The sequence below is a fragment of the Leucoraja erinacea genome, chromosome 1 (genome assembly GCF_028641065.1).
Source record: "Leucoraja erinacea ecotype New England chromosome 1, Leri_hhj_1, whole genome shotgun sequence".
NCBI classification, from domain to species: domain Eukaryota; kingdom Metazoa; phylum Chordata; class Chondrichthyes; order Rajiformes; family Rajidae; genus Leucoraja; species Leucoraja erinaceus.
The window spans coordinates 137,000,758-137,019,350 of NC_073377.1; the positions used below are offsets into that span (position 1 = coordinate 137,000,758).

General features: G+C 50.0%; 1 protein-coding gene across 5 annotated transcripts in view; it reads right to left on the minus strand.

Annotated features, from left to right (window-relative positions):
* Positions 1 to 18,593, minus strand: part of rufy3 (RUN and FYVE domain containing 3) — an 87,374-nt gene that overhangs the window by 5,224 nt on the left and 63,557 nt on the right. For 2 of the 5 annotated variants that reach the window (XM_055643993.1, XM_055644016.1), the window contains 9 exons: positions 17,380 to 17,481; positions 15,021 to 15,144; positions 13,979 to 14,043; positions 11,302 to 11,367; positions 10,281 to 10,350; positions 9,276 to 9,377; positions 8,133 to 8,249; positions 3,965 to 4,132; positions 407 to 504 (listed from right to left, as the gene is read on the minus strand). In XM_055643993.1, coding sequence (XP_055499968.1) covers positions 407 to 504; positions 3,965 to 4,132; positions 8,133 to 8,249; positions 9,276 to 9,377; positions 10,281 to 10,350; positions 11,302 to 11,367; positions 13,979 to 14,043; positions 15,021 to 15,144; positions 17,380 to 17,481 — 912 coding nt within the window. Of the gene's footprint in view, positions 1 to 406; positions 505 to 3,964; positions 4,133 to 8,029; positions 8,250 to 9,275; positions 9,378 to 10,280; positions 10,351 to 11,301; positions 11,368 to 13,978; positions 14,044 to 15,020; positions 15,145 to 17,379; positions 17,482 to 18,593 lie in introns of all 5 variants that reach the window. The other 3 variants (XM_055643988.1, XM_055644000.1, XM_055644008.1) reach the window with 3 other exon arrangements.

Below are 18,593 nucleotides of genomic sequence, written 5' to 3' on the forward strand. Positions count from 1 at the left end.
TTGAGAGGAAGAGACAGATCAGCCATGATTGAATGGGGGAGTGGACTTATTGGGCTGAATGGCCTGATTCTGCTTCCATGACATGTTGGGGCAACTGCCTCACAGCGCCAGGGACCCGGGTTTGTTCCTGACTACGGCTGCTGTCTGTGCAGAGTTTGTACGTTCTCTCTGTGACTGTGTGGGCTTGCTCTCGGTGCTCTGGTTTCCTCCCACACTGCAAAGACGTGCAGCTTAGTAGGTAAATTGGCTTCTGTAAATTGTCCCCAGTGTGTAGGATAGTGGGATGACATAGAACTAGTGTGAAAACAGGTGATGGCTGGTCGGCGTGGATTGAAAGTCCTGTTTCTGTGCGGTACCTGTGAATTACAGAAGCCCCTCACCCTGGGGGGTGGGGTCTGCCCCTCACCTCTGCTCCAGTTGCCGCACAGTGCAGCTCATCTGACTCGCCTTCTCCTCCAGCCGGGCAATGATCTCGTTCTTCTGCCGGATCACGTGGTCCGAGCCCTGCAGGGAGACAGGTGTTGGGACAGCTGCCAGAGACACGGTACCCACACATGCGCGGGCACACGCATGTATATGCATACGTTCACACACATGCACGCACACGCGCACTCACACAGGCTTGCGCGGGCACACACATACACGCACAACCGCGCACACACACATGTACACGCGCACATACGTGCACACAAATACATGCACTTACACACAACGCACACGCAGACATACACGTGCACACACACAAGCATACGCACACGCACAATCGCATGCAGACACGCACACACGTGCAAGCACACACGCACGCACTCACACGTGCGCACACATAAATACATGCGCATACACACAACGCACACGCAGACACACACATGCATGCACACTCGCATGCACTCACATATGCACACATGCGCAAGCACATATGCGCACATGCACAAGCACACACACGCAAAATCACACATGCACACACGCACACCCCACATAAACCGAGAACACACACACGCACACCCACACTCACATACACACACCCAGTTACCCGCAACACACACAGCATCCACACACCACCCACATACAAATAGCGCACACACCCCACACACATCACGCACCCACATCCGCACCACCACGCCCACCCACACCACACCCACACATACACAGACACCTCACACACACCCCACACACAAACACACCACACACACATCACACCCACCCACCCCCACATACCCATTCCACACACACGCACACAGCCCCCATACACACCCCACGCACACACCCCCACCCCACACATCCACATACACCCCACATACACACACACACACCCCACAAATATACAACACACACACCGACACACCCCGCACACCACACCCGCACACACACGCGCACCCCACATACACAACACACACACACACCACACATACACACACCCCCCACACACAAACACACTCATACCCACACACACACACTCATACACATACACACACACACACACTCGTACACACTCATACACACACACACACACGTACACACTCATACACAAACACACGCACACACCCAACACACACTCATACACAAACACACGCACACACACAGCACCTCCACAGCACCCCCCCACCCACATTCTGACCACATTTCTCCCTGTGACCGCGTGGGTTTTCTCAGCGAGCTCCAGTTTCCTCCCACACTCCAAAGGCGTGCAGGTCTGTACGTTAATTAGCTCTGTAAATTGTCCTCATTGCGCAGGGAGTGGATGAGAAAGTGGGACAACATAGAACTAGTGTGAGCGGGTGATCGCTGGTTGGCTGAAGGGTGTGTTTCCCTGCTGTGTCTCGAAACTAATTAATAAGGATTTCTGGAATTCCAGAGAAAACAAGCCAGATTTGTCTGAAGAAGGGTCACCACCTGAAACACCACCTATCCATGTTCTCCAGAGATGCTGCCTGACCCGCTGAGTTACTCCAGCACTCTGTGTCTATCTTTGGTATGAACTAGCATCCGCAGTTCCTTTTTATTCCAAGTGTCCAAATAATACCAAAGATGCTTGAATCAATTATTAAAGATATAATAACGGCACATTTGGATAGCAGTAAAAGGATTGGTCCTAGTCAGCATGGATTTATGAAGGGGAAATCCTGCTTGATTAATTTTTTGGTATTTATTTAGGATGTGGCAAGTAAAATGGATGAAGGAGAGCCAGTGGATGTAGTGTATCTGGACTTTCGGAAAGCCTTTGATAAGGTCTCACAGGAGATTAGTGGGCAAAATTAGAGCACATGATATTAGGGGTAGAATATTGACATGGATAGAGAATTGGTTGGCAGAAGGGAAATAAGAGTAGGGATAAACAGGTCCCTGTCAGAATGGCAGGCAGTGGCGAGTGGAGTGCCGCAAGGCTCGGTGCTGGGACTGCAGCTATTTACAATATATATTAATGATTTAGATGATGCAAAGAGGATGTTAGGAAGTTGCAGGGTGACTTGGACAGGTGGGGTGAGTGGGCAGATGCGTGGCAGATGTAGTATAATGTTGATAAATGTGAGGTTATCCACTTTGGCAGCAAGAACAAGGAGGCAGATTATTATCTCAATGGTGTCAGATTAGGAAAAAGGGAAGTGCAACGAGAACTGGGTGTCCGTGTACACCAGTCACTGAAAGTAAACATGCAGGTACAGCAGGCAGTGAAGAAAGCTAATGGCATGTTGGCCTTCAATGCATTTCGTTGTCTCTGTACTGTACACTGACAATGACAATTAAAATTGAATCTGAATCATAACTAGATGATTTGAGTATAGGAGTAAAGAGGTCCTTCTGCAGTTGTACAGGGCCCTGCTGAGACCACATCTGGAGTATTGTGTACAATTTAGGTCTCCTAATTTGAGGAAGAGCATCCTTGTGATTGAGGCAGTGCAGGTTAATCCCCGGGATGATGGGACTGTCATATGAGGAAAGATTGGAAAGACTGGGTTTGTGTTTACTGAAGTTTAGAAGCATGAGAGGGGATCTTATAGAAACATATAAAATTATAAAAGGACTGGACAATATAAAATTATAAAAGGACTGGACAAACTAAATGCAGGAAAAATGTTCCCAATGTTGGGGGAAGTCCAGAACCAGGGGCCACAGTCTAAGAATGAAGGCGAGGCCATTTAAAACTGAGATGAGGAAAAACTTTTTCACCCAGATTTGTGAATTTGTGGAATTCTCTGCCACAGAAGGCAGTGGAGGCCAATTGACTGGATGAATTTAAAAGAGAGTTAGATAGAGCTCTAGGGGCTAGCGGAATCAAGGGATATGGGGAGAAGGCAGGCACGGTTACTGATTGTGGATGATCAGCCATGATCGCAATGAATGGCGGTGCTGGCTCAAAGGGCTGAATGGCCTCCTCCTGCACCTATTGTCTATGCTTCTATGTTTATGTTTCTAATGCAGGCACTATTTCCTAATATCCTCTGATTAACTAATACATTAACTGACACATTTTCAGTATTGTTTATATAGAGATAGAGTGGAAACAGGCCCTTCAGCCCACCTAGTCTATGCCGACCAGCGATCACCCCGTACACTAGCACTATCCTATACACCAGGGACAATTTACACTTTACCGAAACCAATTAACCTACAGATTAATTCATCTTTGGAGTGTGGAAGGAAACCGGAGCACTCGGAGAAAACCCATGCGGTCACAGGGAGAATGTACAAACTCCATACAGACAGGAGCCATAGTCAACTCGATCACTGTGTCACTGTGCTGCCCCAAACTAATACACATTAACTGATATATGTTAATAAATTAACTGACCCATCAACGGAGCCCCTTCAATCCAGGCATCATTGTGATAAACCCCCTCTACTGCCTAGTGTTGGTTGCCCTACGTTAGACGCCAGCCCCGTGAGAGGTCCCAGACAGGGAAGAGGGTGGACGATCACTGCAGACGGTGGGACAGATACCCCACCCCTCGGTCTCCCCGCCCCTCACCTGGGTCTTCTGGCAGAGCTCGTGGTTGAGAGCCTGCACCTCGTCCACCTGCTGTCGGAAGGTCACCAGTACGTCCTGCTTGTCGCAGATGTCCTTCTCCAGCATCTTCAGGGCCAGCTCCATCTCCTGCTTCATCCCGATCTGCACCTCCAGCTCCTTCTCCACGTCCTGGCGGCACACAAACGCAGCCGCTGTCAGCACGTGCCCTTCCCCCCCCACGCTGTCTCCTGCAGGCCCCGCTCATCACAACACAACCTTCCCCCATCAACCCCACACATCATCCATCAAACATCACCCGTACAGGCGGCGCAGCGGTAGAGCTGCTGCCTCACAGGCCCGGGATCCATCCTGACTACGGGCGCTGACTCTACAGAGTTTGTATGTTCTCCCCGTGACCGCGTGGGTTTTCTCCAATGATGCCCAAGTCATTGCACCATTTTCAAAGTCGTCTTGTTGAGTCTCATTGTCTGTAACTCGTTTTCACCAAGTCCACAGCAAACAGCGGCCTTTTTCCCTTATCATCGTTACTTTTTTGCATATCTTTCACTCATTGTTCTAAAATTGAAAAGACTAGGCTTGTATTCACTGGAGTTTAGAAGGATCTTATAGAAACATATAAATTATAAAAGGACTGGACAAGCTTGATGCAGGAAAAATGTTCCCATTGTTGCGCAAGTCCAGAATCAGGGCCTACAGTCTTAGAATAAAGGGGAGGCCAGTTAAAACTGATGAGACTTTTTCACCCAGAGAGATGTGAATTTGAGGAATTCACTGCCACAGAGGGCAGTGGAGGCCAAATCACTGCATGGATTTAGATAGAGCTCTACGGGCTAATGGAATCAAGGGATATGGGGAGAAGGCAGGTACGGGTTATTGATTGGGGACAATCAGCCATCATCACAGTGAATGGCAGTGCTGGCTCGATTTTCTATGTTTCTATCTCTCTATCTCTCTACATCACCGTCTGTATCTCTCGTTTCCCCTGACTCTCAGTCTGTGGAAGGGTCTCGACCTGAAACGTCACCTATTCCTTCTCTCCAGAGATGCTGCCTGACCCGCTGACTTACTCCACCTTTTTGTGTTGATCTTCGGTTGAAACCAATATCTGCAATTCCTTCCTACACCTTCAGCCCACCACATCCATACTAGCCATTGTTCAGTTTAATTTAGAGATACAGCATGGAAACAGGCCCTTCGGCCCACCGACCATCGATCACTCCAGTTCTATGTTATTCCACTTTCACATCCACTCCCTGCACGCTCGGGACACTTTGCAGAAGTCAATTAACCTACAAACCCACACGTCTTTGGGATGCGGGAGCAAACCCACGTGGCAACGTGCAAACTCCACACAGAGCGCACCCGATGTCAGGATTGAATCTGAGTCTCTGGCACTGTGGCCTGTGGCCCTTCATCAGAAGTCAGGTCCCTTTTTCAGTCTGACCCAAAACATCAATTATCTGTGTTCTCCAGAGCTGCTGCCTCGTTACTATAGCACTTTGTGTCTTTTTTTTGTAAACCAGCATCTACAGTTCCTCATGTCTCCATTTCACCACTGCATTGTGAAATCTCAAAGTATGCCTACCTTGACAACGTTCTCATCACTCAAGAAGGGTCCCAACCCGAAACGTCACCTATCTATGTTCTCCAGAGATACTGCCTGCCCCGTTGAGTTACTCCAGTACTCTGTGTCCATGTTCTCCACAGATGCTGCCTGACCCGTTGAGTTACTCCAGTACTCTGTGTCCATGTTCTCCACAGATGCTGCCTGACCCGTTGAGTTACTCCAGCACTCTGTGTCCATGTTCTCCAGAGATGCTGCCTGACCCGCTGAGTTACTCCAGCGTAAATCAGCATCTGCAATTCCTTGTTTCTATTCTCCATGAAAACTGTCCTGGAATTTGCATCTCCAGTGGTGTTGCCTCTCCATTTCCTGAAGGTGGCGGCACAGGTGGATAGGGTGGTCGAGAAGGCTTTTGGTACATTGGTCTTCATCGGTCAGGATATGGAGTACAGGAGTTGGGATATTATGTTACTGTTCTACAAAACACTCATTGGTGAGGCCACATTTGGAGTATTGTGTTCAGATTTGGTCACCCAGCTACATGAAGGATGCTGTCAAGCTGGAAAGGGTCCAGAGAAGATTTCCAGGATGTTGCCAGGACTGAAGGTTGAGCAAGCTTGGACTTTACAGAGCATACCATCATGAGGGAAATATAGCTTTTCAAGGAGTATAAAACCATGAGGGGATATGAACACACATTCTTTCACCCAGACTAGGGGAATCAAGAACCCAAGGACATGTGTTTAAGATGAGGGGGGAAAGGTTTAATAGGTCTAGAGGGTCTGAGCTATAGGGAGAGGCTGATCAGGCTGGGACTCTATTCCTTGGAGCACAGGAAGATCTTATAGAGGTGTAAAAAATCATAAATCGGGTAGATCCACAGAATTTCTTGCCCAGAGTAGGGGAATCGAAGGCCAGAGGACATAGGTTCAAGGTAAAGGGAAAAAGATTTAAAGGGAATCTAAGGGGTAACTTCTTCACACAAGGGGTGGTGGGTGAATGGAACAAGCTGCCAGAGGAGGGAGTTGAGGCTGGGACTGACAAAAACATTTAAGAAACAGGATAGGACAAGTTTGGAGGGATATGGACCAAGCGCAGGCAGGTGGGACTAGTGTAGCTGGGACATTGTCGGCCGGTGTGGGCAAGTTGGACCGAAGGGTCTGTTTCCACACTGTATCACTCTATGACTAGGAGCTTGAGTGGGAACTTTTTCACAGAGAGGATGGTGGGTGGATGGAACGAGCTGCCAGAGGAGGTAGTTGAGGCAGGGACTGTAACAACATTTAAAATACAATTGGAAGGTACGTGGATAGGACAGGTTTAGAGGGATATGGTCCAAACACAGGCTAATGGGACATGTTAATTGGCCTGGACAAGTTGGGCTGAAATACGTATCACAGTCACGTCACGGAAACAGGCCCTTAGGCCCAACTCATCCATGGTACCCATCCATGGCACCCAACATGCAGGAAGATTGTTCCCGATGTTGGGGAAGTCCAGGACAAGGGGTCACAGCTTAAGGATAAGGGGGAAATCCTTTAAAACCGAGATGAGAAGAACTTTTTTCACACAGAGAGTGGTGAATCTCTGGAACTCTCCGCCACAGAGGGTAGTTGAGGCCAGTTCATTGGCTATATTTAAGAGGGAGTTAGATGTGGCCCTTGTGGCTAAGGGGATCAGGGGGTATGGAGAGAAGGCAGGTACGGGATACTGAGTTGGATGATCAGCCATGATCATATTGAATGGCGGTGCAGGCTCGAAGGGCCGAATGGCCTACTCCTGCACCTAATTTCTATGTTTCTATGCTCCATCTAAGCTCGTCCCATTTGCCTCTATTTGGCCCATATCCTTCCAAGTACCTGTCCAAGTGTCTTTTGAACGTTGAAACAAGGAACTTCAGATACTAGTTTACAGAGAAAATGGCTGGAGTTTGTACGTTCTACCTGTGACCTCATGGGTTTTCTCCGGGTACTCCAGTTTCCTCCCACACTCCAAAGACGTGTAGGTTTGTAGGTTAATTGGCTTGGGTAAAGTTGTAAAATTGTCCCTAGTGTGTGCAGGATAGTGCTAGTGTACGGAGTGATCTAAACTGGTGGAGTGATTCAAAGGTACGTTCTTATCACATGTATACGGTAAGGTTCAAAAACATCTTACTGTACATATATTCACATTCACGTTACAATGAGAGTGTGGTGGATACTTGGAACGAACACGTGGATGAGAATGTGGGACAAGATAATGCGAGTGTACAGGACGACAATAGACAATAGGTGCAGGAGTAGGCCATTCGGCCATTCGAGCCAGCACCGCCATTCACTGTGATCATGGCTGATCATCCTCAATCAGTACCCCGTTCCTGCCTTCTCCCCATATCCGCTGACTATGCTATCTTTAAGAGCTCTATCTACTGGCCTCCGCCGCCCTCTGAGGCAGGGAATTCCACAGAATCACAACTCTCTGTGTGGAAAAGTGTTTCCTCATCTCCGTTCTAAACGGCTTACCCCTTATTCTTGGTCGGCGCGGACTCGGTGGGTGGAAGGGCCGGTTTCCGCGCCGTGTCTCTAGAAGAAACCAAGAGCTGTCGCCCCGTCCCTCAGCACTCACCAGCCTGAGCTGGGTCTCCTCCTTCAGCTGTCTGCGGGTCTCCATGTCCCCCTCCTCTCCACTGTGCCGGCCGGCTCTCTGCACCGGACCCTCCATGTTGCCGTCCGCCTTCGACACCTGCAAGAGAGGAACGTGACGGTGGTGCAGCAGGTGAAGCCGCTGCCTTGCAGCACCAGAGACCCCGGGCCCATCCCCACCCCCACGCTTGTCCGTCTGGAGTTTGCACGTATTAATGTTGAGTTTATGACCATCACGCAAACCAACCTCCCTCCCATCGACTCCATCTACACCTGACGCTGCTCGGCAAGGCCAGCAGCATCATCGAGGACTAGTCTCACCCCTGTCACTCCCTCTTCTCCCCTCTCCCATCAGGCAAGAGGTACAGAAGTGTGGAAACGCACATCTCCAGATTCAGGGACAGATTCAGGCAACTGAACCATCCTATCACCAACAAGAGAGCGGTCCTGACCTCCCATCTACCTCATTGAAGACCCTTAGACTATCTTTAATCAGACTTTATCTTGCACTAAATGTTATTCCCTTTACCCAGTATCTGTACACTGTGGACGGCTTGATTGTCATCATGTATAGTCTTTCCGCTGACCGGATAGTCACGCAACAAAAGCTTTTCACTGAACCGCGATGAACATGAAAAATAATAAACCTAAATCTAGTCCTGACCACCAGTGCTGTCTGTAAACGGTGGTGCAGCGGTAGAGTTCCTGCCTCACAGCGCCACAGACCCGGGTTCCATCCTGACCGCGGGTGCTGTCTGTACGGAGTTTGTACCTTCTCCCCGTGACCGCGTGGGTTTTCTCCGGGTGCTTCAGTTTCCCCCCACACTGCTAAGAGGTACAGGTTAGTAAGTTAGTTGTTTTTTACAAGTGTAAATTGTCCCTAGTGTGTGTAGGATAATGTTAAAGTGCGGGGATCGCTGGTCAGTGCGGACTCGGTGGGCTGAAGGTCCTGCTTCCGCGCTGTATCTCCAATGTATAAAGTTTCTGTGCTCTCTTTCTCATTGACAGAACTCCCTCGATGTCTAAAGCCTGGGGGAAGGGGGAGTGGGGGGGCTCGAGGATGGGCAGACCCGACCCACGGCCCACCCCTCCCTCCCGGGACAGGAGGTCCGTGCATCAGCCCCACCTCCATCTTCTTCCAGGTACACTCCAGCTGGAAGGCATTTTCCTCCTTCACCCTCTCCGCATCCTCCTGCAGCGTGATGATACGGTTATTGGCCACCGCCAACTGCAGGGGGGAGGGGGAGAGGGATGGGGGGAGAGGGGAGAGAGAGGGGAAAGATGGGAGAGAGAGGGGGAGGGGGGGAGAGAGATGGTGAGGGGAGAGAGGGGGGGGGGAGGGGTGAGAGGAGAGAGGAGGGAGGGAAGGGGAGGAGAGAGAGGAGAGGGGGGAGAGGGGGGAGAGAGGGGAGAGAGGGGGAGAGCGGGGAGAGGAGAGAGAGAGAGAGGAGGGAGAGAGGAGAAAGGGGGAGGGGGGGAGAGAGGGGGAGGGGAGAGAGAGAGGAGGAGGGGAGAGAGGAGAGAGGAGGGAGAGAAGGGGGAGGAGAGGAGAGAAGGGGGAGGAGAGAGAGAAGGGGGGAGGGGGGAGAAGGGGTGGGGGGGGGGGGGGGGGGGGGGTGGGGGGAGGGGGGGGGGGAGAGGGAGGGTGGGGGTGGGGGGGGGAGAGAGACAGAGAGAGAATAGGTTAACAACATGCCAAAGACCCGAGGACATACTGCTGCTTTAACTGGGGAAGGGCCTGATTTAATAATCCGGTTCGCCCTCCTCCCTGCCCACACGTCTCCAGGCCCCTCCTGAGCAGTGGGCGATGAGACTTCGTCCGGGCGGGTTCCCGGCACCACCGGAGATGGCGGTGGGTGAGCCGGGACCCTGCCGTCGGGCCGTGGCTGAGCCGGGGCCTCTGCTTGCCAGCCCGTTTACGAGCTACATGTCCGCACTGGACAAGCAGGGCTGAAGGGCCTCACCAGCGACAGCAAAGTCCCACGGCCGGTAACACCATCTCTGCGTTGGGCTATTCGCAATCTAGCGGATGGGTGCCCTGCAAAACCAAGAGCAGAAAGAGAGTTGTACACCCTCCCGCCATGTACACACTGGGGCATGGATGGACAGCTCCACACTCCGGCACACTCACCTCTTCAGTGAGCTTGGTGTTCGATTTTTCCAACGCATCCACTTTTGCCTGGAGATTATTCACGGTGGAACTAGAAAACAACAAGAGAATCATCGCTAAAGGCACAGAGTGCTGGAGTAACTCAGCGGGTCAGGCAGCATCTCTGGAGAACATGAACACAGAGTGCTGCAGTAACTCAGCGGGTCAGGCAGCATCGTTGGAGAACATGGATAGGTGACACTTCGTAAATTCACAAGTCATAGGAGCAGAATTAAGCCATTTGGTCCATCTAATCTGCTCTGCCATTCAATCATGGCTGATATATCTTTTATCTCTCAACCCCATTCTCCTGCCTTCTCCTCATAACCCCTGACAATGGCACGAATCAAGAATCTGTCAATCTCTGCGTTAAACACATCCTTTGACTTGAAGGCAGATACAAAATGCTGGAGTAACTCAGGATGCCAGGCAGCATCCCAGGAGAGAAGGAATGGATGACGTTTCGGATCGAGACCCTGCCTCAGACTGATGTCAGGGGAGTGGGCGGGAAAGAGATAGAATGTAGGCGGAGACAGTAAGACTAGTGGGAGAACTGGGAATGGAGAGGGGATGGAGAGAGAGGGAAAGTAAAAATTACTTGAAGTTAGAGAAGTCAATGTTCATACTGCTGGGCTGTAAGCTGCTCAAGTGAAATATGAGGTGCTGTTCCTCCGATTTGCGCTGGGCCTCACTCTGACAACGGAGGAGGCCCAGGACAGAAAGGTCAGTGTGGGAATGGGAGGGGGAGTAAAAGTGCCCAGCAACCGGGAGATCAGGTAGGTTTAGGTGGACTCGCCGATATACAGGTGTCACACCTGGAACAGCGGATGCAGTTGATGAGGTTGGAGGAGGTGCAAGTGAAATGCATTGACTTGGTCTCCACAGTTTGAGATTCACTGGAGTCTTTCCCTTCCACCCTGCAGACACGGATCTGTGCAGCGCAAGGAAACAGGATTCCCTCCGCCTCGCTCCCCCGCACAGTACCCTCAACACTAGCCCGTACCTCAAGTGCCTGTTCAGCTCTTCCACGTAATTCTTTTGGTCCAAGATGGCTGTGATTTGTCCATCCCTGTAAGAAGAACAAGACGTTATACTTTAGGGACACAGCGCGGAAACTGGCCCTACGGCCCACAGAGTCTCACAGTGCCAGTCCCCCGGATTCCATCCCGACTACGGGTGCTATCTGTACGGAGTTTGTCCATTCTCCCTGTGACCACGTGGGTTTTCTCCGGGTGCTCGGGTTTCCTCCCACATCCCAAAGATGTGCGGGCTTGTAGGTTAATTGGTTTTGGTAAAATTGTAAATTGTCCCTAGTGTGTAGGGGGAAATTTATGTCCCCCAGCAACTCTCACCGACTTCTACAGATGCGCTGTAGAAAGCATTTTATCCGAATGCATCACAGCACGGTTTGGGAACAACTCCATCCAAGACCCGCAAGAAATTGCAGAGTTGTGGACGCTTCCCAGACCATCGCACAAACCAACCTCCCTTCCATTGACTCCATCTACACTTCACGCTGCCTCGGCAAGGCCAGCAGCATAATCAAGGACCAGTCTCACCCTGGCCACTCCCTCTTCTCCCCTCTTCAATCAGGCAAGATGTACAGAAGTGTAAAAACGCACACCTCCAGATTCAGGGACAGTTTCTTCCCAGCTGTTATCAGGCAACTCAACCATCGTACCACAAACTAGACAGCGGTCCTGACCTCCCATCTACCTTATAAGAGACCCTTGGACGATCTTTATTCGGGGTTCATTGGACTTTTTCTTGCACTAAAGCTCATTCCGTTTATCCTGTATCTGTACACTGCGGACGGCTCGATTATAACCATGTATTGCCATTCCACTGACTGGATAGAACGCAACAAAAAAAAGCTTTTCACTGTACCTCGGTACACGTGACAATAAACTAATCTGAGAATTAGAAAGTGGGATAACGTAGGAGTAGTGTGAACGGATGATCGATAGTCAGCGTGAAATCGGTGGGCCGACAGGCCTGTTTCAATGCAGTGTCTCTAAAGTAAACTAAACTCCTGGAGTGATTCAATGGCAGTTGGTCATCACATGAACCGAAATACAGTGCGATTATTTGTTTTGCATACAATTCCGCAAAATGTTACTACGTACACTGTATATATATATATATATAGATATATGTGTGTGTGTGTGTGTGTGTGTGGGTGTGTGCACGTGTATATATATACACACACACACATTCATATTACACTGAGAGTATGGTAGGCACATGGAACGCAAAAGTGGATGAGAATGTGGGACAACATAGACCTAGTGTAAACGGGTTATTGATGGTCGGTTGTTGATGGTCAGGGGCCACAGTTTAAGAATAAGGGGTAAGCCATTTAGAACAGAGATGAGGAAACACTTTTTCACACAGAGAGTTGTGAGTCTGTGGAATTCCCTGCCTCAGAGGGCAGTGGAGGCCAGTTCTCTGGATACTTTTAAGAGAGAGTTAGTTAGGGCTCTTAAAGATAGCGGAGTCAGCGGATATGGGGAGAACGCAGGAACAGGGTACTGAGTGTGGATGATCAGCCATGGTCACAGTGAATGGTGGTGCTGGCCTGTTTCACCTGCACCTATTGTCTATTGACTTAGTGGGCCGAAAGGCCTGTTTCCGTGCTCTATCTTTAAACAAAACTTTTAGACTTTGGAGTGGAAACAGTGTCCGCGCCGATCTGTGATCACCCCGTACACCAGTTCTATCCTACACACACTAGGGACAATTTACAGAAGCGAATTAACCTACAAACCCGCACGTCTTTGGAGTGTGGGAGGAAACCGAAGCACCCGGAGAAAACCCACGCGGTCACGTGGAGAACGTACAAACTCCATACAGACAGCACCCGTAGTCAGGATGGAACCCGGGTCTCCGGCGCTGTGGGGCAGCAACTCTACCGCTGGCCACCTCTTATGTCCAGTTTTATATCCTCAGATTTAAGTTTATTATTGTCGCATGTACCGGGGTACAGTGAAAAGGTTTCTTCAGCAAGCTATCCAATCAGATATGATAATAGTCAAGTCAAGAGAGTTTATTGTCATGTGTCCCAGATAGGACAATGAAATTCTTGCTTGCTGCAGCACAACAGAGTATTGTAAGTATCAATATAGAACAGTTCAGTGTGTGTATTTAGCATAGATCGTATATATACACATATATAAACAGATAAAGTGCAAAAGGCTGTTATAGTTCATAGTTTGTCTGATGGCGAGTTTAATAGCCTGATGGCTGTGGGGAAGCAGCTGTTCCTGAACCTGGATGTGCCAGATTTCAGGCTCCTGTACCTTCTAACTGATGGCAGCGGAGAGATTAGTGTGCGGCCAGGATGGTGTGGGTCCTTGATGATGCTAGCAGCCTTTTTGAGGCAGCGACTGCGATAGATCCCTTCGATGGTGGGGAGGTCCGAGTCGATGATGGACTCTGACGTATGTAACACCATACGTAAGTACAATCAAGTCAAACTCCAGTACAGTAGGTAGAGCAAAGGGGAGGATACAGAGTGCAGAATAAGGTTGGGAGCTGGGTGAGGTGTATCTGGGATCTTCCTGTGCACTGTGGATGGAGCCTGCTGTGTGCTGGTTGGTGGGCCGGGGAAGACACCGCGGGGACGGAGTGTCAGAGGAGCGAGGGGGGTAACGGCGGCACGGCGGGCGCGTGGCACTCACCCCTCTGTCGTCTTGCTGCTGTGCCCGCCATCTTTCAAGTAGAGGGAGAAATCAATGACGCCAACCTGGAACATAAAGGCAGCGTGGGTCAGCACCACGAGACCAGACTACCCCTGCTCACTGGCGGGATCCACGCTCATAGTACACCTGGAGTGTGAGAGCTAGCAGCCTCTGTGAGAGGATTTAAGGTCATGAGGAACAGGAGCAGAATTAGGCCATTCGGCCCAGCGAGTCTACTCTGCCATTCAATCATGGCTGATCTATCTCTCCCTCCTAACTCCATTCTCCCGCCTACTCCCCATAACCTCTGACACTCGTACTAATCGAGAATCTATCCATCTCTGCCTTAAAAATATCCACTGACAGCCTCCACAGACTTCTGTGGCAAAGAATTCCACAGATTCACCACCCTCTGACTAAATGAATTCCTCCTCATCTGCTTCCTAAAAGAACATAATTTATTTCTGATTGTGGGCTCTAGTCCTAGACTCTCCCACTAGTGGAAACATCCTCTCCACATCCACTCTATCCAGGCCTTCCACTGTTCAGTAAGTTTCAATGAGGTGTCCCCCTCATCCTTCTAAACTCCAGCGAGTACAGGCCCAGTGCCGTCAAACGCTCATCATATGTTAACCCACTCATTCCTGGCATCACTCCTGTAAAGCTTCTCTGGAGCAAGCACATCCTTCCTCAGATATGGTGAGACTTCCTCAGTTCATTGGCTATATTTAAGAGGGAGTTAGATGTGGCCCTTGTGGCTAAGGGGATCAGGGGGTATGGAGAGAAGGCAGGTACGGGATACTGAGTTGGATGATTACATGTTTCTATGTTTCTATGACCTGCAGAGGCTGCTCCTTGCCTTCTCGCTGCACTTCACTTGAAGTGTGGAATGTAACTGGGGAATGTAACTGAGCCAGCTGCTCTCCATCTCCCCGTCTCCCTCTCCCCCATATCCCACTCCCTCTCCCTCCCCCTCTACCTCTCTCTCACCCTCCCTCTTCCCCTTCCCCTTCCCCTCCCTCTTCCCCTCCCTCTCTCCTACCTGCGTGTCCAGGTCCTCTCCCTTCATACAAAGGTTGACATCGATAACGTTGAGTCCCACCAGCAGGCCGGCGATCACCGCTCCCTCCTCTTCCATCATCAGAGCGTTCGGCTCATAGAACTCGCTGAAAGGCAAAGGGAAGATATGCCACACTGCAGCAAGGATAGAGGTCAGCTGGAGAGGGTGCAGAGAGGATTCACCAGGATGTTGCCAGGACTCGAGGGGCTGAGCTCACAGGGAGAGGTTTGAGTAGACTGAGAGAATGGAAAAGCTGGACTTGTACACTCTGGAGTTTAGAAGGATGAGAGGGTATCTTATTGAAACATATAACATTGTTAAGGGTTTGGACACGCTGGAGGCAGGAAACATGTTCCCGATGTTGGGGGAGTCCAGAACCAGGGGCCACAGTTTAAGAATAAGGGGTAAGCCATTTAGAACAGAGGCGAGGAAGCTCTTTTTCTCACAGAGTGGTGAGTCTGTGGAATTCTCTGCCTCAGAGGGCGGCGGAGGCTGGTTTCTCTGGATGCTTTCAAGAGAGAGCTAGATAGGGCTCTTAAAGACAGCGGAGTCAGTGGCTATGGGGAGAAGGCAGGAACGGGGTACTGATTGGGGATGATCAGCCATGATCACAGTGAATGGCGGTGCTGGCTCGAAGGGCCGAATGGTCCACACCTGCACCTATTGTCTAGACTTACTTAGTTCCTCGCACACTGTTGAGTGCATTGGGCAGCAAGCTTTGGCCATTGTGTTTGGTCATGTGTGATGACTTCCACCCTCGATAGGTTAGACTTGCAAGGGGCGAGCTCCATCTCACGTGCCGGTTTCCAGTATAGTTTGTGCTTGCTGTTTCCGTAGCGGGTTAGGGTTTTACAGGGTAGGGGTGCTAACCCTACGCCCAACCCTCCTCCTTTGTCGGGGCTTGGGACCGACACTGGCTTGGGATGTCCATAACCAGAGGCAGATAGGCTGGGATTCTATTCCTTGGAGCGCCGGAAGATGAGGTGATCTTATTGAGGTGTATAAATTCATGAGGGGAATACAGTGGTGCAGCAGTAGAGTTGCTGCCTCACAGCGCCAGGGACCCGGGTTCCATCCTGACTACGGGTGCTGTCTGTGTGGAGATTGTACATTCTCTCTGGGGCCTGTTTCCACGTTGTATCACCAAAGTCTAAAGACAGGGTGAATCAAGAACTACCTTTACCCAGGGCAGGGGAATCAAGAACCACAGAACAAAGGTTTAAGGTGAGAGGGGAAAATTAAATAGGAGTTCGTGGAGCAACTTTTTTCACACAGAGGGTGGAGGATATATGGAAAGAGCTGCCAGAGGAGGTAATTGAGACAAGTACTAAAACAATTTAAAATACATTTGGACATGTGCCTGGACAGGAAAGGGTTAAAGGGATGATGCAGACAGGGAACTGCAGATAAAGTCAAAGTCATACAGCGTGGAAACAGGCCCTTGGCCCAACTTGCCCACACCAACCAACATGGCCCATCTACACTAGTCCCACTTGCCTGCGTTTGGCCCACATCCTATCAATGTACCTGTCCAAATGTTTCTTAAACATTTTCATTGTACCTGCCTCAACTACCTCCTCTGGCAGCAGTAAACCGGATGCTGGTTTACAAAAAAAAAGACAAAGTGCTGGAGTAACTCAGCGGGTCAGGCAGCATCTCTGGAGAACATGGATAGGTGACGTTTCGGGTCTGAAGAAGTTGAAGCAAGTACCCCTACTGCATTTAAAAGACATTTAGACAGGTACGTGGATAGGACAGGTTTAGAGGGATATGGGCAGGGCTGGATTAACCATTAAGCAAAATAAGCACGTGCTTAGGGCATCAAGGGAAGAGGGGCACCACAGAAATGGTAAATGGTTTACGGCACAAAATAAATCACTTTAAACTTGCTAAATTAATATTCAAAGTGGTTTATATGATCGGAAATATAATACTTTTCAAATATAAATAAAGTGGAAGTATACAAAAAGAAACATTATTTTCCATCTAACTGTTAGTTTGGTTTCATTTTTGAAAAATAAACATTTATTTTATGGTTTATTATTGTTTATATTTTGAATTACATATATATGGGGGCACCAAAATCTTTTAAGTGCTTAGGGCCTCCATGGGTCTTAATCCGGCCCTGGATATGGGCCAAAGGCAGGCAGGTGGGACTAGTGTAGTTGGGGCATGTTGGTCATTGTAGACAAGTTGGACCTTTCACTCTTCAGCAGATTTCAATCAGGTCCCTACACATCCTTGTGAGATCCCACGCTGCGTTGTATTTTCTGTTCAGCTGGAAGCGATGGGGTCAGCGCAGACTAGAAGCTGCTGAGCCCAGGCGCGAGATGTCACTCACCTCAGCAGGTCCTTGCGGTTAATCAGGGCCTTCATGTAGTCGGAGAGCTTCTTCTGCATCAGAGCCAGTCGGAGCCAGGCACGTCCCCTCCCCACCGCTGTCCTGCAAAGATGCACACCGAACATCAGTCTGCGCAAATCCAAGCCCAACCCCCCCATGGGCCCAGCACCGCGTCAGTGTATTTTAGCATAGTGGGTGGCACAGCGGTAGAGTTGCTGCCTCACGCGCCAGAGACCCAGGTTCTATCCTGACTACACGGTGGCAGGTTCTATTCTATCTGACTACACGGTGGCGCAGCGGTAGAGTTGCTACTTAGTTTAGTTTAGAGATGAAGCGTGGAAACAGGCCCTTCGGCCCACCATGCCCGCGCCGACCAGCGATCCCCGCACACTAACACTATCCTACACCCACTCAAGACAATTTTTACATTTGCCAAGGCAACTAACCTACAAACCTGTACGTCTTTGGAGTGTGGGAGGAAGATCTCGGAGAAAACCCACGCAGGTCACGGGGAGAACATACAAATTCCGTACAGACAGCACACGTAGTCGGGATTTCTGGTGCTGCATGCGCTGTAAGGCAGCAACTCTACCGCTGACCATCACAGGGCCAGAGACCCGGGTTCCATCCTGACTACAGGCGCTGTCTATGTGGAGTTTCTATGTTCTCCCTGTGACCCCGTGGGTTTTCTCTGGGTGCTCTGGTTTCCTCCCACACTCTAAAGATGTGCAGGTTTGTAGGTTAATTTGCTTCGGTAAATTGTCCCTTACAGAAGAGAGGCTAAACTAATCTCATCTGCATGCTCGTGATCCATATCCCTCTATTCCCTGCATGTCCACTTGCCTATCGAGAGCCTCTTAAAAGCCATTATCGAATCCCCTGGCAGTGCGTTCCAGGCACCCACCACCGATCTTTCCTTCGCAACCCCATTCCCCTGCCTTCTCCCCGTGTCAAAGACTAGAGGGCATAGCTGGAAGATAAGACGGGACGAGATCATTTGAAGGACATGTGCGGGACACGTTTCTTCTCAACACAGAAGGTGGTGGGTGCCTGTAATGTGCTGTCCATGCTGTCTGTACGGATATTACAGTGAAAAGGTTTTTCGTTGCGTGCTATCCAGTCAGTGAAAAGACTATACATGATTATAATCGAGTCGTCCACAGGGTAGATACAGGATAAGGAAATAATGTTTATAGCCCCGTAAAGTCTGATTA